The sequence below is a fragment of the Achroia grisella genome, unplaced genomic scaffold (genome assembly GCF_030625045.1).
Source record: "Achroia grisella isolate CSIRO2021 unplaced genomic scaffold, CSIRO_AGI_Agris_v1 utg146, whole genome shotgun sequence".
Lineage (NCBI taxonomy): Eukaryota > Metazoa > Arthropoda > Insecta > Lepidoptera > Pyralidae > Achroia > Achroia grisella.
This window is the reverse complement of record NW_026712636.1, coordinates 2828526-2851462: the sequence shown is the minus strand read 5'-3', so window position 1 is coordinate 2851462 and position 22937 is coordinate 2828526. Positions and strand designations below refer to the sequence as shown.

Here is a 22937-nt window from a genome sequence, read left to right as displayed (position 1 = left end):
TCATAAAATCGAGCGGTTATTTAACAAATCATATAAAGATAGTATAAAAATAAGTAATACTTCAATAACAACACTATACAAATGTTAAAGCTAATTTCTACTCTATATTATTGTGCATCATATTAATAATTGCAATTATCATTCATTCATTCATTCAGTCATTGAACAATATAGTCCGCCTACAAAGTCTCCCACACAAATAATAAAAGACTGTCCAAAATCATCGTCAGAGATAGTTATTACTACTCAGTACTATAATAATAACAACATTAATCAATTCACAAAGCACCATCAAGACCCAAGCTAAGCCGAGCTTGTGTTATGTGTACTAGATATATATTTTTTTGTAAATACATAGAAAACACCCAGATTTATACAAATAGTCATGAACAATGGATATAATATAGAAGCCATTGCAATATAGTATACCTTTGGTCCCAGCACCAAGTATAAAAAATAAACATCAGTCAGTAAGACACGTCCAGACATGTTCAATCTACATACTCAGTTCTAAGAGGTATATATATATATATATATATAGAGACAATAGTAGTAGTAATCAAAACTAAACAACTTTACATAAGTCGAAAATGGAAAATAGTTTTTGCAATCTATTGGCCTTCATTCTTTTTATAAATGTTTATATTATTTAGATACTCTTTTTTTTATACGTAATTTTTTTTCTTTATTTTAAACCCTATTAAGGAATATATGTACATAATGATTACTGTTTTATTTTTCTTAAATAATAATAAATCCAATCACGTAACAATATAACATGAAAAGTGCGAAAATAATTTTTTGACTTCTACTTTGTTTCTTGTTAACATTAGTTTAGTTTCAGTATTCTACATTGTCTTTGACTTTACTTTACTTTACGACTATCTCAGCCTGTTTTAATATGTATTCCTATTAAAATACCTATGAATAAAAATCGTGTTATTTAATGCTCAATGATAATGCATACTATAAACATTATTATACAATGGTCTGTAATTAAATCAGACAGGTCTGAATGCGTCATTACTCTATGACTATTGTTTATGATATTACAACTATTATAAAAACAATTTATTGAAATGCAATAAAATTATAACAGTATTGACATGATAAAATTAATATAAAACATTGTTTTGCAAAAAAGTAAAAAAGCAAAAAGTAACTTTTTTGCAATTTTTACCCCAATACAAGGTTATACGTTACGTTACAAAAGCAAAAGGTCAATACTGTACGTCTATATTTTTATTTCATTGTTAGACGCATTTTAATTATGAAATAATAATTACATATAATTTTTCAATAATATAATTATACAATATAATACAATCGTAAACAGGCCATGGTTGTACATTAAATGTTTTTTTCTAAAAACAAATTGTACACGTTACTCCAACTAAATAATAATCTTTATTCACAAATATATCAGTACAATTTTATACATTTAGTAAACCTGTTCCACGAAAGACAATTCCCTCCGACATACTATAAGCATTTTTATTACATTTGTAAATAGTTGTGTATATACTATATGCATTTTTATCCAAGTTTAAAAGGTTTTAAAATTTATTATCTGTTTGTGTGTACATCTGTGCACATTCAGATATTTCTTAACAGTTATACTTAAAGCTATCTACCAATCAATTATTACAGTTCAACAATATTTAGCCTTCAAGTCTTTTCTCAAAATCTTCCCTGAAGCACTCTTCGGTATGCTCTCCAGGAATACTATATCGCTGATCCTCTTGTACGACGCCACCTTCTCATTGACAAAGCTGCTGATATCCTTAATATCTGGTGTTTGACCACTTTTAAGTACCACAAATGCTTTGGGTGCTTCACCATGTGTCTTGTGAGGTACGCCGATGACAGCCACATCGAGGACTGACGGATGTTCTCGTATCACGCCCTCTAGTTCTGCAGGTGGCACTTGGAAGCCTTTGACCTGCAATTTTAGGTTTGTATTGATTATATTCAGATAAATAATCGATTAATAAGATTCGATTTAACTAATCGATTTTGATATACCATAAGATCGAATAATCATAATGTAATATTATATGTATACATACGATTTCTTTTAACCGTTTCTCACAGAAATTGCTCAAGGGAAATTGTCAGATAAAAAATTTATGGGTGGTGGTGGTACTAGACAACTAATATAAATACATAGATACTTTTTTTAAATACATACCTAATGTACAACCAATCATACGCATTGTCAAATGTTTGCACCGTGCGAGGAATTGAACCCGAAACCATCTGATTAAGCGGTGTACTAAACCACTAGAGCAGTGAAGCCGTATATTTAGTTACTAGCTACTCGCTGTACATATATTATAAATAAATATAAACCTTCCTCTTGAAACACTCTATCTATTTAAAAAACCGCTTCAAAATCCGTTGCGTAGTTTTAAAGATTTAATTCTCACGAAGAAACGAGGCATCCATAAAGCCTCATACAGGGCTCATGAGGCATCATACAGAGTAGGATCCCCCCCCCCCCTGCGGACCCCGTTCCGTGAACGAACACAGACCACTGACTCAAAGAACACTGACCTTTATGAGTTCTTTAATCCTATCTGCAATTATGATGTGTCCATTCTCATCGATTACTGCCATATCTCCACTTTTGAACCACCCGTCCTTTGTGAAGGTTTCTATATTGGCCTCAGGATTGTCCTTATAACCACGCATCACCTGAGGACCTCGTATTAGCAGCTCTCCTGTCTGAAATATATAACTAATAGCTATAGCTAGGAAGCCACAACACATATATTTGACCCCTCTGATCGATTCCCCATCCAAATCAAACGGGGATCGAAATTACGACGGCCAAAGCCGAGGTTCGAACCCCTAGCGGTGCCCACAGAATAAAGTCGTATCCGTCATACGGGAGTTGGCCTTCAGCCGCTCCATAAGTCCTTCCGCGGGTTTAGAGTGCCATCTGCACTCATCCCATATCGTCCGGTGAAGCTGTAAAGGCCAGCTGCGGCCAACATCATTAGAGTAGTCGAAAAAAAAAAATTTTTTTGCGGAGCAAACAGAACGAGGGAAAAAAACGAATGAACAAAATAAATAAAAAGCAAAAAGGACCTTCATTCTATACAATAAAGGTGTAATGTAAAAAAAACTTGTATAAACATTCTATTAATTTTTGGTTATGGAATGCATGTATGTAGAACTTGTAATAATATAAGTTAATAGTATGCATTATATATTATTATATGTTAGTCATATTTATTGAGCAAAGCCTATTACTCACTAAACGATTACTTAAATGACATACATACGTGCATGACAATAGTTGTTCATACGCTGGATTTTCATTTAACGGATTTTATAAACAATGTAAATAAACTGACTATTAAAAAGGAATATCATATACTGAACAGGGCAGACATAAATGATTTTTGAATTCGATTTAAGTTACTAGTTAGGTAGTTGTTACTTGATTAGTACCTATATATAATATTATAAGTTATTTAGATATATATGGAACACAGAACATATCAAAATAAATAACAATGAAAAACTCAACAAAAAAACAGTACAAAAATTAATCATACCTCATTAGGGCCCAATTCTTTCAAATTACTATCGACGATCTTCACTTCTGTGTTAGGCACGGGTCCACCAACGGAAGCATAGTGTTCTGTTAGTCGAACTGGCAAAGCAACTACTGGCGATGTCTCTGTCAGGCCGTATCCTTGCCGGAAGTCTATTTTGCGCTAAAAAAAATATATCTGTGACCTCCGTAATCAATTTGAGCAAAATGCCTAACTTTCTGTTGATAATACATAGTAGTTTATTATTTTATTTTATTTATTCATTTATTTCGGACTAGCTGTGCCCGCGAATTCGTCCGCGTGTTATAGTGACCTTGACCAAATATAGAAACAATATTTAATAGTCTAACCCAAAAATGGCAAAGATAAAATATTCCTCGTTATAGCCACAAAAATTACTATTTTCTGTATAAACTTTCATCCCTTTAAGAGTAACAATTTTATAAACTTAATCATATTTATTTATATTTAATTAACAGCCTAAAAATAACTTTCAAGATTTTAGTTTTAAAAATGACGATACTTCCATAGAACATTTCATCTCCCCTTTCAACCCCTTACCACCCTTTATTCATTAAAAAGTAGCCTATGTCCTTTTTCAGGGTTTAGACTATCTGTGTACCAAATTTCATTTAAATCGGTTCAGTAGTTTTGGCGTGAAAGCGAGACAGACAGACAGACAGAGTTACTTTTGCATTTATAATATTAGCAGTGGGGAACAATGGCATAGTAGCCATTTTTAGTTCGAAAAACGGATTTAGATGGCGTCATTGGTATCGAATGGAATTCAACATTGTTTTGTAATCGTTTAAAACCCAAAACTATGTTTTTAAAAAGGTTTAATCTATTTTTAAAAAGTCATATATAGATGTTAAAATGAAATAATGCGTTTTAAAAAGTAATTTTCATATATTTACTCATTTTGTTGTTGCCCTGTAGTTGTTTACAATTTAATCATTGCTAATTGGGGCTTATTGTTTCCAAAAGACTTTCATAGATGGCGCTGTTTTCATTTGTATCACCGTATTTTAAATGTTTATTTTATATTTTCAAATAATAAGTACTTACTATATTATTATGATAAATTAAACATAAAAAAAGTTTAAGTAAATATAAAACAGCTAAACAAGAAAACCATATTATGCCAGTAATACTTATTTAGAAAGTGTTGCCATATCAAAAATAAATGCATAGATTACCGATTTTTTCGAATAATCGATAACAGGATATTACAACGCATTATTCGATGGTGCTTTTAATTAGTCTTTGCAAACAGTAAAATTTCATCATTTTGTATTATACTCTTATTTGGAACGAATTGCAATGCGTAATTTTTACTCGACGACGGCAAAATAGAGAGATTTTGACAGGTATGCAAGTACTATACATTTATCTGTTCGCTCATAACTTTAAAACTTGAAGAGGGAAATATTAATTAGATTGATCTGATACAAGTGTATTCTATTATATCAACCTCCACGCGGTCACCCTGGTAATTATAGCAATTAATGACATTAGTGACATTGTTTTTCTATTAAAAAAATAAATACCTACTTATTGTAATTTAAAGAATGAGAATTGAATGTGGTATTGAGTATATAAGGTCAGCTATACCTTTATGAAACCTCAATAAACAAGTGTTATATGGTATCTAAATTACTGACATTGATAGCTAAATATGAGGATCCTCGAATTTTTACAAATACTCATAAGAAACTTTACAAATACTCGAATTTTGCTTTTGTAGAAGGATATTTTCAACCTTACTAAATTGTACAAGGTTTTGAAACGATAATCATTCATAATACTATGATATATTACTTATCCTAATACCTACTACTCATGATAATTAGTTTTTTAATATCTCCATTCGAGGGTAGGTTATTCATAATTTATATTATTAGATTTCATCACAAATAAAAATATCGATTTAAAATCGTAGGTTGGTCCATATTTTTTTATTATATCGAAATGACAACAAGTACTGGCAACATAAATGAAAGGTTAAAAATATAAAATATAGGAATAAAAGAATAGGATAAACGACTTTAAGTCAAATGCTTAAAACATATTTTCACTAGCATTGGATTTTTCTCTTTTTTCATCATTTAAGTTAAGTAGGTACTGAACAATTCAACTTTTGAATTGTTCCTGTTCAGAGTTCATTGAACTTCTTATTTTTTTGTCAAACTCAATAATTTAAATGTGTCTAAGAAATACTACAAATATTTAGTAAACTATCGTGTCTTTGAGGATTATCTTATACCAGGTATAACTATAAGTTGTTAAAAACTTGCATATGTAGCGTGTGTATCTTTCATATTAAAATATAATAAACATATGTACTTGGTGACCGCTTTAATGTGGTATTATTATGTTTTTATTATTGTTATGAATGTAACTTCAAAAAACTAACACTGATTTTATAATTTTTGATTGATTGACAAAATACTGAAAATTATTAATCAAAATAAAGTACTAAACAGTAGTATTATTTTTATATTTTATTAGAACTGAATGAATATGATGTATGAATAATATGTTTATTGTGCTAATAAGGTTACAGTTTAGTTACTTTCATGTAAATTCATTCATGTAAGTTCATGAAAATGTAACATAGGTATATGATATTGTTTTCAGATTTTCCTGACATCAACAACTTAATACTGAACAAAGTTTAAACAAATAAGAGATGATATTCTAAATCTCCTAGTCATTCAGATGAAGATAAATAACATTTTTACTGTGAAGAACAGGAGTTCAAAAGAATAAGAAATATATATGTATATACATATGAACATTTTACTGTATAAAATAATAATGCAAGTAAAAATAAGAGAAAAAAGCAGAAGAAAAATCTGTAAATTATTAATCACAATGCAATTAATGATATAATTAAATAAGTAAGAAAGCAATGCACTAGTGATGAGAAGAAATTCCAAGTAATTATATTATGTGTAACCGACTGCAAATAAGTTTATGATTTAAACACATGATTATTATTATATTGCTTCATCAACAAATCCAGGAATATTTTGTGTACCAGGAATTAATTATGAAATGATTGGAATATAATATAAAAATAACAGAAGTGTTTGAAGTTTTAGTGGTATAACAGACAAGCAGTGAAAGAAATATTATTGTAAATTATTAACAACATTTGTTTATTCTGTGATTAATAAATTATTTAAAAGTGTTTTGTTACCTGAAATAAAAATTTTATGATCTTCAAGTGTTGTGTTCATGCAATGTTAGTTTCACCTCATTCGATTTAAAATGTCAGGAATTATTTACTACATAATGATTTTGTATTAGATGGTAATCATATATATTTTTTAATGCAATGTGTATAATAATTCCCATTTACATCAAAAAACTTTGTGTAAATCTATATTTCTCTGTCTATAGACTTTGGTCATGGAATACTAATAAGAAACTAAATCTAGAGACTGTAGTATATCACAGCATCCCAGAACCTTGTATTTAAGTCATATAAGGACTTAGTACCTACCTAATACTTGCTACTTTTTTAATCAATTAATTAATTTGATCTCAATCATCATGATGAACAATGATGATAATGTTGAGAATACTGCCATGATGAATTTTATGGTGGTCATAAATAAATACCATCGTCACTATCGTCAACAGTCATTATTGATCTCATCATCATCACCGTTACCCTCCCTCATCCATATTGTCAAAAGTTACTACCTACTATTATTAACTGAAATGGTAAATAAGCTGACGATCCATCCAACCACGACGCTATCCGACGTACATACATACACATATATTATTAAACAGCATTACGTCATCATGTCGTGCCCGCTATATCCCGCATACGTTATCATTCCGGAGAACATAGATGTTATGTCCAAATATCCTGTAATTTCGCAGCTTAATTTCAACTGAATAGCAACTTACATAAATACAAAAAAACTAGCAGTAAAGGCGTAGTTTGTAGATATCGAAGGTTCTACAAATAGGTATAACATCAAAATAAGTACCTACATGGAATTAGCACCGATGTAGTATCCCTGAAAGAACCTATACATATAACAGATTGATGGTTTGCAGATATTATTTTCAGTTTTACAAATTGCCAGTTTACCATAATTAATTATATATTGAGAAATAATTATACACTGAAAATTATATGATGTACCCATATGCACATCAATTGATTATAGCTAAAATCTATCACTATCACATAACAATTTAAATAAAAAAAACCGTATTAAAATCGGGCTATTCGTTAAGGAGCTATTGCTCCTTAACCGATAGCCCGATTTTAGTGCAGACGCGTTACGACATATCTTCGTCGGGAGAAAAAAAGCCACACATGCCTAATGTAAAAAAGTAACTGTAACATAGTACATAGATACATAGGTACATTAGCCGTGTCTGTAGACTGTCAGCGAACAATATTATACCTACATTGAATTTTCGATTGTACCCAATCAGGAGTTCGATACAGTTATATATCTATTATGTACGTATCTTTGCAAAACAGATGTCATGTAGACCGAATTCTCTGCCATCTATTTTCATGCTTTATTACTAATCACCCACTAGTAATCCGAACTGCTTCAGATATAGCGACATCTAGCGCCTACGGCGGCGAAATAAAATAGCCCGAAGAATAGCCCGAGTTAGGAAGGAACCATTTTCTTGTATGGGATGGGGTATCTGTATGTAATATTATATTATCTGTGATATTAGTAAGGATGTCCATCCACATCGTAAATAATTAACCCTGGACAATTAACACAGCGCCATCTAGTACCACGGTATTATGGGTATTAGACAACTGATATAAATACTAAGATACATAGCAAACACCAAGACTGATACAAACAATCATACTCAGAAATACAAATGTTTGTAACGTACGAAGAATCGAACCCGCGACCATCGCAAGTGGTTTGCTAAACCGCTAGACTACCGAGACCGTTATTATTATGTTAGTAAACAACCACACACAGTTTATAGAATACTTACAAGTAATCCTTATAAAAAAGGATAACTATATTTCTAAAATACATGTAGAAATATATGGAAACAAATACGCTATTTTATTCCCATTGTCAAGGGTGAGTCAGCCAAATGTTCAGTGTTGTAAACAGAAAGATTAAGATACCTGAAATTTCTCCAATAATCTGTGAACATCTGAAGATGCGAATGGCGCTGCACCGTTATGTATTATCTCCAGGTACCGATAGGTTTTCGGCGAAGCGGACGGATGTGACGTCATTAATAATGCTGTAATAAAAAATTATAATACTGTTTTAAAACCAACAAGCTAGACTTATTTTACAGAAGTAACTCTTGGACAATAGTGCTCGGTCGGATTTCGCAAATCTTTAACACATAATTCCCTAACATAACTGCTCGATGTTTTAAAGTGACTTTGACTGTTGGCACAAATTTTGATAAAATATTATCGTTCTATTTGGAATTAAGACTATTTTAATAGTAAATATTTTGTTAATAAACGATATCAAAATAATAAGAAATGATACGATATCATTATATATAAGAATTATGTATATAACATTGATTGTTGTATATATGTACAGTTCTTATATATATAAGAAGGGTATGCTAAAGTTTCTTAAGGGTCAACGCACGTGACAGCCTTGGTGCTTCAGGCGTCATAGGTTATGGTAACCATTTACCATCAGATGTCACAAGGGCCGTATGCTTCATTATCACCATCCTAGTATTATAAAAACAAAGATAGCCAATACATAAAAGACTTTTTTTACTTTACTCGAGAAGACAAATAAATCGCCAATACTTCCGATGATCGCGGGTTCGATTCCACGCACGGAACAAACATTTGTATTCATGAGTACCATTGTTTGTATCGGTCTGGGTGTTTTCTATGTATAATAAAAATATATCTATGTATTTGCATCAGTTATCTAGTACCCATAACACAACCTTCAGTTAGCTTAACTCGAGTCTAGATGTCGCTGTGTGAATTGTCCTTTTATTATTATTTTTACTTCTATTTTTATTATTATTACTTCTCTGGAGGTACAGAATTAAACTCCTACTGAACTCACCTATTGGCGGTGCAATGTGCATAATATTAGTCTTGTATTTTTCGAGAGCTTTGAAGAAAGGTTCTGGCTGAAATTTTGCCAATGTAACAACCTTGCAACCGACTAGCATTTTGTGGAGCATCGTCACCGTTGCGCCGTAAATGTGGAAAAAGGGTAGAACAGCCATTACTGCATCCTGATGTGTTTCTAAAATGTATTACAGGAAATATAAATATCTTTAAATGAGTGTGTCAACGCAATAAAATTAGAAACCAAATATATAATCTATATCACACCAAATAGTGAAAATAGTAAATGTACATTAACTGATACAACAGGCTGTCTTCTCGATAAGCAATCTCTTACAGACTCTCACAGAGCCAAACTCTTACAGACTACCTTTGGGGAGAAAAAGAAAATTAAGATAAAAATAAAGATAAATATATATGTCACATCTGTGCATATAAATAAAATTGGAGTCTGTTTGTAATATCGAAATAACCGTTTTTTACTACATGCCTAGGAATATAAATACGGTATATACACCACAATAACATTTTCTACAATTTTTATCTGTCTGTTTGTTCCTGCTAATCTCTGAAATGGCTGAACAGATTTTCACGGACCTTTTTTGACACATAGCTGAATATAATAAGAAGTAACTTAGGCTACTTTTATTTTAGAAAATGAAGTTAAATTCTACGCGGACAAAGTCGCGAGTACAGTTAGATATAAATAAATAAATAGAATAGACTAATAGACTTCACAAAACGTCATAAAAAACTTACTAGTCGTATCGTTGTGATGTTTTATAGATGGTTCGTTTAGCTGCAAGCAGTTTGCTATTATATTTCTATGCGACAGCTCAACTCCTTTAGGCAGTCCTGTGGTGCCACTTGAATATGGCAGAAAGCATATATCATTAACACTTCTCCTTACTTTCTTCAAACAGGACTTGTCTACGTGAACGTCTTCAGACAATTCGTTGAATAGTACCGTCCCCTCAGGTATAGGATCTCCGTTGGTCCTTATTACTATTATAGGTAGGTCTATTTTAGCTATCTTAAATGCCTCTTTGATAACTTTGGCTATTTCTGGCAAAGTGACCACTACTTTTGCTTTAGATAATAGCAGTTGGCGTTGAACTTCATCTGCAATAAAAAAAATATGAAAATCTTAGAACAATTCACACAACGTGATCTAGTGTTATGTTATATTATGGGTACTAGGCAACTGATATAAATATATATTATAAATAGAGCTTGTGTTATAGGTACTAGGTAATATAACTACATTTTTATAAATACATACATATGTATATGCATAGAAAACAGCCAGACCGATACAAACAGCTCCCTTTGTTGTTTCGATTCGTAAGGTTGATTGGGCAGTGATATATATATAAAATAAGAGGCATGACTTAGTGCTTTGGAATGGCAACGCATGAGGATATCATGGGTGACACATGATAACGTGATATCCGTTATGCTATTCATGTATATAGGTGACAGTTACTGTTCACCATCAAGTTGCTAGATTATTTCATCATAATCTTGACTTTGTCCCAATATTTGGGGTCGGTACAGCGTCTCATGTTCTTCCACTGATCTCTATCCGCCATCACATCTGAGTTTACTCTCCTTTTATACATATCTTTCTCGCAATCCGTTCAGGATTGTGGGATAAAAACTCGACAATGATGATGACTATGTCGGCAGTACATATAGTAATAGCGAGAGCTATATGCTGTACCGTCCCGTACTTGTGACTAAATGAAATGAAATCAAAAATCATTTATTGATACAGGACAATTTAATCTTCTTAAGAAAATGATTTTTTTTGTATCAATATTTTGTTCATTTCCTGACTATACATTAACATAAAAACAATTTTTTTTTGGTCGACCTCTCCCTTTCCACCCATACATGAATCCTTTTTTAAGACATAGTCCTCGCTCCTCAGCATACCTTATTTGTCATCCCAATTATAAAAAAATAGTAAGTATAAAATGTTTTGTCCACAACAGACGTTTTATCATATCGCTTTATCTAGTCGTAAAGCGTATCTAACACTACAACTAATAGAGATACTATGTTAATATGTAATTACATAATTAAAGCAACCAGTCCGAACAATAGCTTAAGGAAAATATACTTACGTGCAGTGTAAATAGGGTTTATAGTGGAAATAATACCTCCGGCTTCTAATATGCCTATAGCCACTAGTGGGAAATCGGGGATGTTGGGCAACATGACCGACACCACGTCGCCATCTCGGATGTTGAACTTAGTGCGAAGGTTAGCAGCGAACGCGTTGGATAAGTAAAAGGCCTGCTCGTAGGTATAACCTCTACCAGTCAATGAGCACACCTGGAATTATACCAATAAACTTATATTATAATAACCATAATAATAATATCCCTGGACAATTTACACAACGTCACAAAGACCCAAACTGAGCAGAGCTTTTGTTTAGGTACTAGACACATGTTATAAATACTTTATTTTTGTAATTTCATACATTATGTATGTATACATATATAGGTCTGGCCATAAATACTGTTACAAATAAAAATAAACAAATTATTACATTTGAATTTGGAATCTGTCATTCTTTTATGGATGTTCATTGGAATGGCGCCAATTGGTTGTCAAATATTTTTGTGATATTAAAATGGAGTGTGGTGATAAAGAGAACTGAATCGATATGATTGTAAAATAGGTATGGAGCCACATACAATTTCAGAAACTCTCCATCCGCAGTCGATTGTTTGTCATCGAAACGTGCCTATTGGTGCCCCTCCAGCGCAAAGCGTTAGCGCAGGCGGGTGTGCACCACTTCATTATAATTAAAATATACTTATATATTTTAAAGATGGTAAAATTAAAGTTAATTTAAATAAATAATTATATCAGAAATAGTGTTATATACTATACATTTACATCGTTTGATCGTTTATATCATAAACATGTTTACATTTTTCTACAATGTTTATAAATTCAAGTAGTAGGTATATTTGGCAAGTGTTTTTACGTATTAGGTAACCACTTTAAACTGTTATTTGTTCCTACCTAACAAACTTGGCTTCTTTTCTGAAATATTTCCAAATATTTAAGCAATATATGTATACTTTAATATCACTCGGATTTGTCTTGCTATTTGTACGTACGGGCAGAAAATCGTTTATGGTAAAAACCAGTGATCTAAAAATATCGCAACAAAATGCACGTGTTTTATTCAAGTCATTTTGGGGAATTTTTTCGGAATTCGAAATGGAGGTCATTGAGATATTTCTGGATCACAAAAATATTAAGATCTATTTTTGAGAACTAGAAATATCTCAATGATCTCCACGCAATGATTATTCTAGTCATATCGGCAAATTTGCTACGAATTTATTATGATTGGGTCCGGTGTAGACCGCGTGTAGATCGACCTAGTACATTGCTGGCAATAGTTTTTTTTTTATTATAATGAAATGGTGCACCCGCCTGCGCTAACGGTGTACAGTGGCTGAGCACCAGTGGAGGATGATAATATGAGCATGAGGTCAGGTCAGTTAGCCCATCGTGATAAATTCACCTGGAATTTATCACGAGGGTTTCCAGGCGGATCCGCGTGGAGGTCAACCTGACATGGTACATTGTTAGCAATGGGTTCAAGAGTCCACGTTAAGAATAATCCCCTCCCCCTGCAGGCAATAGTGTCAATAGCTATACAATGGAGGAAAGGAGATTGTTAGTAATGTAGACTGATGACGACGTTGCTATCAATGTACCATTTCAGATTGATCTCCAGGCGGTTCACCCTGGAAATCATCATGATAAATTACTGCTGAATTTGTCAGGATGGGCTAACTGACCTGACCTCATGATCATTCTATCATCCTCCACTGGTGCCCTACCAGCGTAAACCGTTAGCGGAAGCAAGTGCACTATTGCATTATCATCAATTAAAAAAATAGCCATAAATCAGTCTCAAATCATTTGAGAAGATGCTATGTAGTGATTGAAGAGTGATAAGGCAGTAAAATTACAGAATAAGAGGCGTGACATCATAGTCCTTTGGAATGACAACGCATGAGTGGTATCACGGACATCACGTTATCATGTGACGCTGATAGTGCGATTCATGTGTATAGGCCACTTACCATGACATGGGCCTTTCTCGTGTACCTGTACATGTCTTTTTAATATATTTTTTTTCACAAGGTAAAGTTTATTTATATCACAATCTGCATGTACTATTAAAAATTAATACTAACTAACTTATATTATTTACGTCTTTTCTTTACACACTTTACGTTTTTTCTTTTCTTTACATTATAAATCTTATTAATATTACAAACGCGAAAGTTTGTAAGTATGGATGGATGTTTGTTACTCTTTCACGCAAAAACTACTGAATGGATTTTAATGAAACTTTACAGTAATATAGCTTATACATCAGAATAACATAGGCTATAAATTTCACGTGAATGAAACCGCGGGCACAGTTCCGCACCTTCCGATGGTCGCGGGTTCAATTCCTCGCACGGTGTAAATATTTGTATTCATGAGTATGATTTTTTGTTATGGTATGTGTGTTCTCTATGTATATTACGATGTTTATACAAAAAAACTATCTAAGTATTTATATCAGTTGTCTAGTACCTATAAAATAAGCTCTGTTTACCATGAGACGCCATCGCTGTGTTAATGGTTATTTATGATTATTATTACCTAGTAAAGTATATATTCTTTCGTGTTTGAAATTCCAATACAAAAAATTAAACTAAGGATGGCTACACAATAAGATGAGAAGGACAGAAGTAGGTACTTACCGATGCAGTCCTCTCTGGCCACTTGTCGAAATTCTCCCAAATAAACTCGTTCAGTGTACAGTTCGGGATATTAACATTCTTATGCGCCGACTTCACCACGCGATCCCGTATCCACACACTTTGTCTCCTCACGGGGATGACACCGTATTTTGAACTCTTACACAATGACCTAAAGGCCATATTCAATGTCACCGCGCTTCTAGACGTCATGCTGCCTCTGCGGGTATTAAAAGAATGAGTAAGTTTCAAATTATTTATCTCCATGAGTGATAAGCCTTATTTACTTGGTATGTGCATACCTAAATGTTTACTTCTATTATCTAGTACGGTTGTGTATAGTCCAAGTCTGTTTAATATCATAAATGTATTTTTATTATTAAATTAAAACGCATACAGTAACTGGTTAGTAACGTTAGTAGTAGTAGTTGTATCTGCCGAATGTACACCGTTAATATATCTCAATTAATAAAAAAAAACCCAATACATTATAGTTTCATTTAAATCAAGTAAAATGCTAGTTCTCTCAAAAAAAACGAAAAGCAGCCCTAAATCAAACAACAGCCCCACTTTCTCAGGTACATTATCTGAGAAAGTGAGGCTGTTCTTTCTGCCCCATTTTCTCAGGTACACAGTTTGTTTAAGACAAATTTTGCATTTGATAAAAGAATACACTATTATTTATTATTACGTCCTTAGCGATGTCTATATCATTCCTACTTCATTATAAAATGTAGAAGAATCCAAGATTATGTACGCTGCAGCCACCAACTTCTTGATGAGGGCTGTGTAACATCACGCTATGACTAATAAGAGAGGAGCATCTATGACAAATAGACGGAGCTGCGAGAGTCTGTTCACAGAACAAAGAGTTTGTTTTTATTGGATAATAATGAAATGGTGCACCCGGCTTTACTGGTGAAACCGCCATAGTAAACCGTTATCACAGGCGGGTGCACCATTCTATTATCATCCAATAAAAAAATATCTTCACTTATTACAATAAATGAATAGTAGTAGAGAACTCTACTCGGACTACAGTTTTAGAATCATAATAATCTATAAGTTTCATGAAATCTTATTTATTAATATAATATATAATATTAATAAATGATCTTGGTTCTTTGTTCGTTAATCGATACAATGATAAATAGATATGATAATGCACTATTAAACTGATAAGTCAACAGTGATATAAACAATCTCAACAACAAGGGTGTGAGTGTCAGAGATTTTTTTTATATATATACAATACCTAAGTCAAGATCATACCTGGTCCACTCTGAATAATATTTGTCACTACACAGATTTCAATGTATACAAATAAATAACATTTAAGTGTCAGTTTGTAATTTTAAATTGATAGCTATTGACTAAATGCATATGTAAGTATACAGTACATACATAAAAAAATATTTGAATTTTATTTACTGTCGGTCTGTTGGTTTTTGCTAATCTCTGAAACGGCTAGACCGATTTTGGCTTTCCTTTGAAATTTCATTTATTTTAATAAAAAGAAAGTTAATTTTTCTACGAGGACGATGTCAGTCGGGTAACAGCTAGTTATTATAAAAGGAAATATATACCCTAGAATTTTGTTGGCATATTCCAACTTTCAACTGAAACACGTGTAACAAAACAAGCTACTTGATAGCAATACGTGAGAGAGCTATTCGAGCATATGACTTTGAACTCAAGGGAAGGAAGGATATTTTATTTAGTTTAATTACTATTTATCTGATTATATATTTGACAGCATCGGTGGTCTAGCGGTTTAGCACTGCTTTACTTCCGATAGTCGGGGGTCGATTCCTCGCACGGTGCAAACATTTGATTGTTAGTATCGGTCTGGGTCTTTTCTATGTAATGTATGTTATGTGTGTACTTTCAAAAGAAATTTGTAAGTATTTATACCAGTTATCTAGTACCCATAACACAAGCTCTGCTTACTGTGGAACTAATTGGTGCTGTGTTAATTGTTTAGGTTTATTTATTTATTTATTTTAATTCTAAGTAGCGCTAAATAAAATATTAATACGAAGTACGATTACATTTACAGACTGATAACTGATAATTATGTTATAGTATATCAAAGTAGACAGAACAAAAATATTTGTAATTGTAGATATTGATAACAAATGATAAATCAGCAGCCACTGGTATTGTAGTTTAGTTATTCAGGGACAATATTATTTACTATCACTGATTTTGATACAATCGAAACGGTAAACAAGATGATAGAACTGACGTGAGTGGTAACAAGTCATCATCGATTTCTTCCTTATCTCATTTATTTGTGGTCGGCGTAATATTTTTCTTTTCCATTTATTAAAATCACTAATATCCTGACAACTTAGGCGTGATGCCGGTTGGTCAGGGAGAGAAACCCCCCAATGCCTAAAATATTCACAATTACCTATCTTTTATTTGTTTTTATAATAATATAATCTTTATGGCTCCAAAACTCCCGCTACCTCAGTTCAATCATCCATCAATCTACTTGTCAATGTCACACACTCAGGCCTCTGACGTTCCGTTTCAGGTTATATGACTATTGACTTTACCATTTTTAATTAATGGTGCGTCACAATGCGGTAACACATTCATCCTGCCTCTCTCACATTCATATGTATTACCTTATTTTAGTCTTGAATGGTAACAAGTGCGCCCATAATACCACTCATGTGGGGAAGGAGATTGTTAATAAAGTGGATGGACCCCATTACTGGCAATGTACCATGTTAGGTTGACCTCCACACATTTCCTGGTAACCGTTATGATAAGTTTCTGGTGAATTTGTTAGAATGGACTAGCTAATAACCTGACGTCCTGTTCATCCGATCATCCTCCACTGGTGCCCGGCCAGCGTAAACCGTCACCCGTAAAGCGTAAAGTCGAGTGCAGCATTCCATTATCATCCAATAAAAAAACCTCTTTGTTACGTGAACAGACTCGCGCAGTTCCGTCTGTTTATCATAGATGCTCCTCTCTTATTAGTCATAGCGTGATGTTACACAGCCCTCATCAAGAAGTTGGTGGCTGCAGCGTAGTCATAATGTTTACATTTTTCAATATTTTAAAAGGAAGTAGGTATAATACTCATACTGCTGAAGACAACTTAAAGAAAAGTTTTTTTTATCAAATGCAAAATGTCATAAATCAATTTCTCAAACTGCGGCGTACAAAATCTTGGATTCTTCAACATTTAAAAATAAAGTAGCTATCATACTAATAATGCTGGGGACGTAATCATAAATTAAAGTGTATTTTTTTATCAAGTGTAAAATTTGTCTTAAACAAACTTTGCAAACTGCAGCGCACATAATCTTGAACTCTTCAACATTTTAAAAGGAAGCAGATATGATATTGACATTGCTAAGGACGCAATCGTAGATTAGTGTATTTTTTTATCAAGTGCAAAATGTGTCATAAACAAAGCGTACGTTGCAGTCTGCCTTACATTTCTCAACATTTAAAAAAGAAGTAGGTATGATACTCACATTTCTGAGGACATAATTGTAGATAAAAGTGTATTTTTTATCAAATGCAAAATTTGTCGTAAACAAACCTCGCACTCTCATATCTTTATAGTTTTTAATATACTTTGAAAAACAACAGTGACATAATAACAGAATTGATATATTATCTATTGAACTGACTGCAATGTAGTGGAGTTGATAAATTTTGCGGTATTTATTATTTAGTGAATATTTCTTTCAAAGGATGATAATAGAATGAAGTACCCGGCTGGGCTCTGACGGGGCACCAATGGGGGATGATAAGATGAGCATGAGGTCAGGTCAGTTAGTCCATATATATATCACGATGGTTTCAAAAGGAAACCGCGTGGAACGGTAATGACCCAAAAACTGAACGAGACGATCTGATGATCGAGCCCAGTGTCCCTTCGGAGAGACCGACGTCTAGCAGTGAAATGAATTAAAAAAATTTTTTGAAACCGACTTTAAACTAAAACCTTTAAAGTTAGTTTTCCAAAATTTTTCTTTTGATATAATACAGATCATTAATGAGTGTGCAATTTAACGATAATTCATTGATTTTACTCAATTATGACATAAGGGAATAAATAGCATGAGTCTAAATACACATATATATGTAAAATTTGAGAAATTGGAGGGATAGTTATAGTAGTGAGGGGTAGTTGTTGCCCCAAAACTAGAAATGTACCATGTCAGGTCGACAACACTCGATCTGGGGATCAAATCATTGTAGTTTAATTCCTTAGAAATTCATTATGATTGTTGAATCGAGCTCACTTCATGCTTATATTATAATCCTCCTTTGGTGCTTTGTCAGTCTATATATATATATATATATATTAGCATAGGCAAGTTCATTGCTACCATCCATATAAAAAAATACTAAAATGTCACTAGAAACACACTACCCGAGATTGGCGATAAGAAAATTTCCCATTTTATCAACAAATGTCGATCATGACATTTGATAACATACTGTAGTGTAGTGATTTATCAATTTGTGATAACAAAATGTTATTGGGCAACAATAATATTGACGTTTGTGTTACCCAACTACCTGCTGCAGAATGGAGGGTTATATTGCATTACCTGGTTTCGAACAGGTTATATAACTATTGAAGATATCTGTATTTTTTTAATATATAACTCGCCCATAATGTACCTTTTTATAAGTAAAGGAATTTTCAAGATATGTTAAATATCTTTTTATATTCTCTGGTTAAACGTACATTGACATATACATTCATTTCTTTTTTCAATTCAAAATATTTTTATTCATGTAGGTCAAGATGAGATGAACTGATAAGAAACTAACCTCGTATTCTTTTCAAATAAATGTTGTACATATTTACAATAATACAGATTCATTTTTTATGGATTTTTTTTTATTTTTAACAATTTACATTCTGATTAATATCAAGTAAAGTGAATATATAGAATATATAGTATATAGTATATTCAGTTATAAATTATCATTTTCCTGTCTTTAATATGCATAAATAAAAAATATAACTATCTATTTACTAAATTCCAATTTATGCAATGATAAAATTAAAAGTCATATTTTTTTAATTATAGGTACACATCAAGCAAAGGAACAATGGTGAGGTAAGGGAATTGTTAGTAACTGTTAATAATGAATAAAGAATAAGAAACAGAACAAATACTTCCACCTTACGGCTAACACACAGTTCTGCAAATTGAACACACACACACACACACACACACATATATTCATACATACACACTCTCATTCACACCAATGCTCACCTTTTCGATTATACATACATCCACAAATTTATTCCCTACATTTTACACACAAGTCCCATAGCTATTAATACAAAGGGTAAACATGTAAAATGAACACAATAATAAGTCACTCCAGACTCTACAATACAGGCCTGCGAGCCTAGTGTACTACAGTAAATTAAAATGTAAATGTGTATCATGAATAAATATTATTATTATTATTATTATTATTATTATAATAAGAACTTGTAGTACCTACTTGCGAATGAATCGAAATGAATATACCATTATTCTGGAAATACCAGAAAATAATTATGACGACGAATAATTATGATGATGCTAACGATTTACCCTGGAGGGGCACCAGTGGAAGATGACAGTATAAGGTCAGGTTAGTGAGCCCATCATTATAAATTCACTAGGAATTTATCACGACGGCTTCCAGGGGAAATCGCGTGGGGGTCAACCTGGCATGATATATTGCTAGCAATAAGTTTATTAAGGGAGGAAAGCTATTCCTTGTTCTTTTTCTTCTTTGTCGATTCCTCAAGACTAAGAGTCGTGACCACCAAGAATGCTTCTTCCAACCAAAACTCCAGGCATTTCTATTGTTAGTAATGTGGACTAATAACAACATTGTTATCAATGCACTATATGTCTCAAAAGGGGTCACAATAAAGTCAAAAATATCATGTAAATAAAGAATATTAAAGTAATATGAAGATTTATAAAAAGTATGACGGGAAACTTGACAGCAACAGAACTATTACTCATAAAGCACCATGACAAGTACAGTACCATGACAAGTCCAGTACCATGACAATTTAAAATCGGTTTTCTGGGAATCATCATGGTTAATTCCTGGTGAGTTCATCACTGGGCTTTTATAAGTGATAATGGAATGTTGCACCCTCCTGCGCTACCGATATACGCTGGCGGTGCGCCAGTGCAAGATGATAAGATGATACTCTCAGGTCGGTCAGGTCAGTCAACCCATCGTGACAAATTCACCACCAACGTGAAAGTCAACTTGACAACTTGGTATATTGTTAGCAATGGGGTTATTAGTCCACATTACTTATATTCCCCGTCTCTCAATATTATCTATTATATAAATATTTATTTAGTAGTAGTATTATTAACTATATACTTAATAGCTAAAATAATTTAATATTATTGTAATATCGATTGATAATATAAAATCTACTCGATTTAATATCAAATCAAATCGATACCATAATTAAAAAAGTAGAGATTGAACGAGAACTTAAATACCTACAAACTAGTACCACAGATAACATAATAGCTAATACTCATTAACTAAACAAACAAAAGGTCTAATATAAATCGGCACCAAAAATAATTTTAATGCACTCGGTGTCGTCTGAACGTCATAAAACGTTTGAATTTAAATTAGATAATTACAAGTAGATATCACAATCATAAAATAAACAAGCTCTTGCAACGCTATGAGAGTAGAGATGTGTCAACTCGAGTTACTAACACGAGTTAAGTCGAGTTACGCTGAATTCAAGTTAACTCGAGTTGAATTCTCCCAACTCGAGTTGGACGAATTCAACTGGATAATGAACGAATCAAGTGAAAAAGCGAGTGCGTGATTCGGTCGTTGAACCTACAATGACATAAAGTTTTCCGATCATTTCATATCATACAATTTTAACTCGTCACAAATGTCTCAATATTAGTTTGAGGTTACGTTATTATTAAAATGATTAAATTAGCGATTTTCCATTTGCCAGCTGTCATTTGTTTGTTATTTTTAAATATGTTTATATAATAAAAAATACTTTTTAATATTTTTATAAATGCTGGGACTTGAGAGGAAATCTCTTCCCATTTTCGAATCGCCAATGAAAAGAGAGTAAAATCTAGAAAATGCTCGAATACATTTTAAATATGCAGGAAATACGACTTCGTTATTCAAATATATTAAAAAAAATAGCACTCAAATAGTACGAGTTGACCTGCAGCCATGCATGCGCTACCATAAGTCCTTCCGCGGCTATTAATTGGCGTTTCTACTCGCCCTCTATGATTCGGTGAAACTGTCAAGGCCAGCTGCGGCCAAAAGCGTTAGAATAGTTCGAAAATTATAAAAAAATAGAAACTTATTAAATAATGAGTGTATATGTAAAGTAGGATGTGTGTGACACATACCGAGCATGCCATAACAATAACCCAACAAACATAATACTTAATCTTCAATTGTGACAGATTATAGTACACAAAAATAAAAAAAAACTTTAAATTCAACTCGACTTAACTCGAATCATGTTTATTACGACTTAGCACATCTCTATTTGAGAGCGCGCCCAAACAATAACAACCTCGTACGAACGTAAACAACCAAAGATATTTAAAGATACACTGATAAATACTTACAGTTGGTGTAAAATTGCATTAAATAGATGTTTACTGAGTCAACTGATACTATTTAATGTAATCAGAATAATAAAAACAACAAAAAAACTTGTTTCTTTTTAATTTATGTAAATAACGCGTTTTATGCAGCGGACGTTATGCCTGTCTGGAGGCCGGCGTGATACTAAACTACTGTTGGTTGATATAAATAATATTGCAACAAACAGTGCACAGCTGCACAGTCATTCATGATTTCATGGACAAACATATGCTGTTTTTCCAAGTACGAACTTATAATATCAAGGTAGGTATATAACTAAGTTATTTTTTAAACGACATCAAAAAATGAGTTGATATTTTCAACCGGAATGTGTTTTGTTTTTAAGAACTTTCATTTTTTATGAATGAGTTATGAACGACCCGTCCCGGCTTCGCACCGGTGCAATACAAATCTTTGAATTTCTCGACTTGTTCTATACTATAACACGCATCTATTATACACATAAACCTTCCTGCTGGGGAAAACGGCATTGTTAGTAATATGGATTGATGATATTATTGCTAATAATGCACCATGTCAGGTTGACCTCTACGCAGTGCTTCCTGGAGACCATCGTGATAAATTCTTGGTGAATTTTCCACGATGGGCTAACTCAACTGACCTCATGCTCAACTTATCATCCTCTACTGGTGCCCCGCCAGCGTAAACCGTTAGCGCAGGCGGGTGCAGCATTCTATTGTCATCCATAAAAAAACCTTCCTGCTGATGAACAACTACAATATTTGCTCTATCAAATCGCAGCTGAAGTATAAAAATCTATTAACATTCATGTACAATGTTAAAACACAACACAAGAAAAATAAATAA

The 22937-nt window shown here is 32.6% G+C and overlaps 1 protein-coding gene across 1 annotated transcript; it reads right to left on the bottom strand.

Annotated features, from left to right (window-relative positions):
• Positions 1–1287: 1287 nt before the first annotated feature.
• Positions 1288–22242, bottom strand: LOC131855594 (uncharacterized). Its single transcript, XM_059206875.1, has 9 exons — positions 22091–22242; positions 14442–14658; positions 11778–11988; positions 10408–10770; positions 9641–9826; positions 8710–8831; positions 3567–3728; positions 2557–2727; positions 1288–1942 (listed from the first exon to the last, which is right to left on the bottom strand). Exons 2-9 carry the CDS (start codon positions 14649–14651, stop codon positions 1652–1654), a joined length of 1716 nt encoding a protein of 571 aa, XP_059062858.1. The 5' UTR covers positions 14652–14658; positions 22091–22242; the 3' UTR covers positions 1288–1651.
• Positions 22243–22937: the final 695 nt, after the last annotated feature.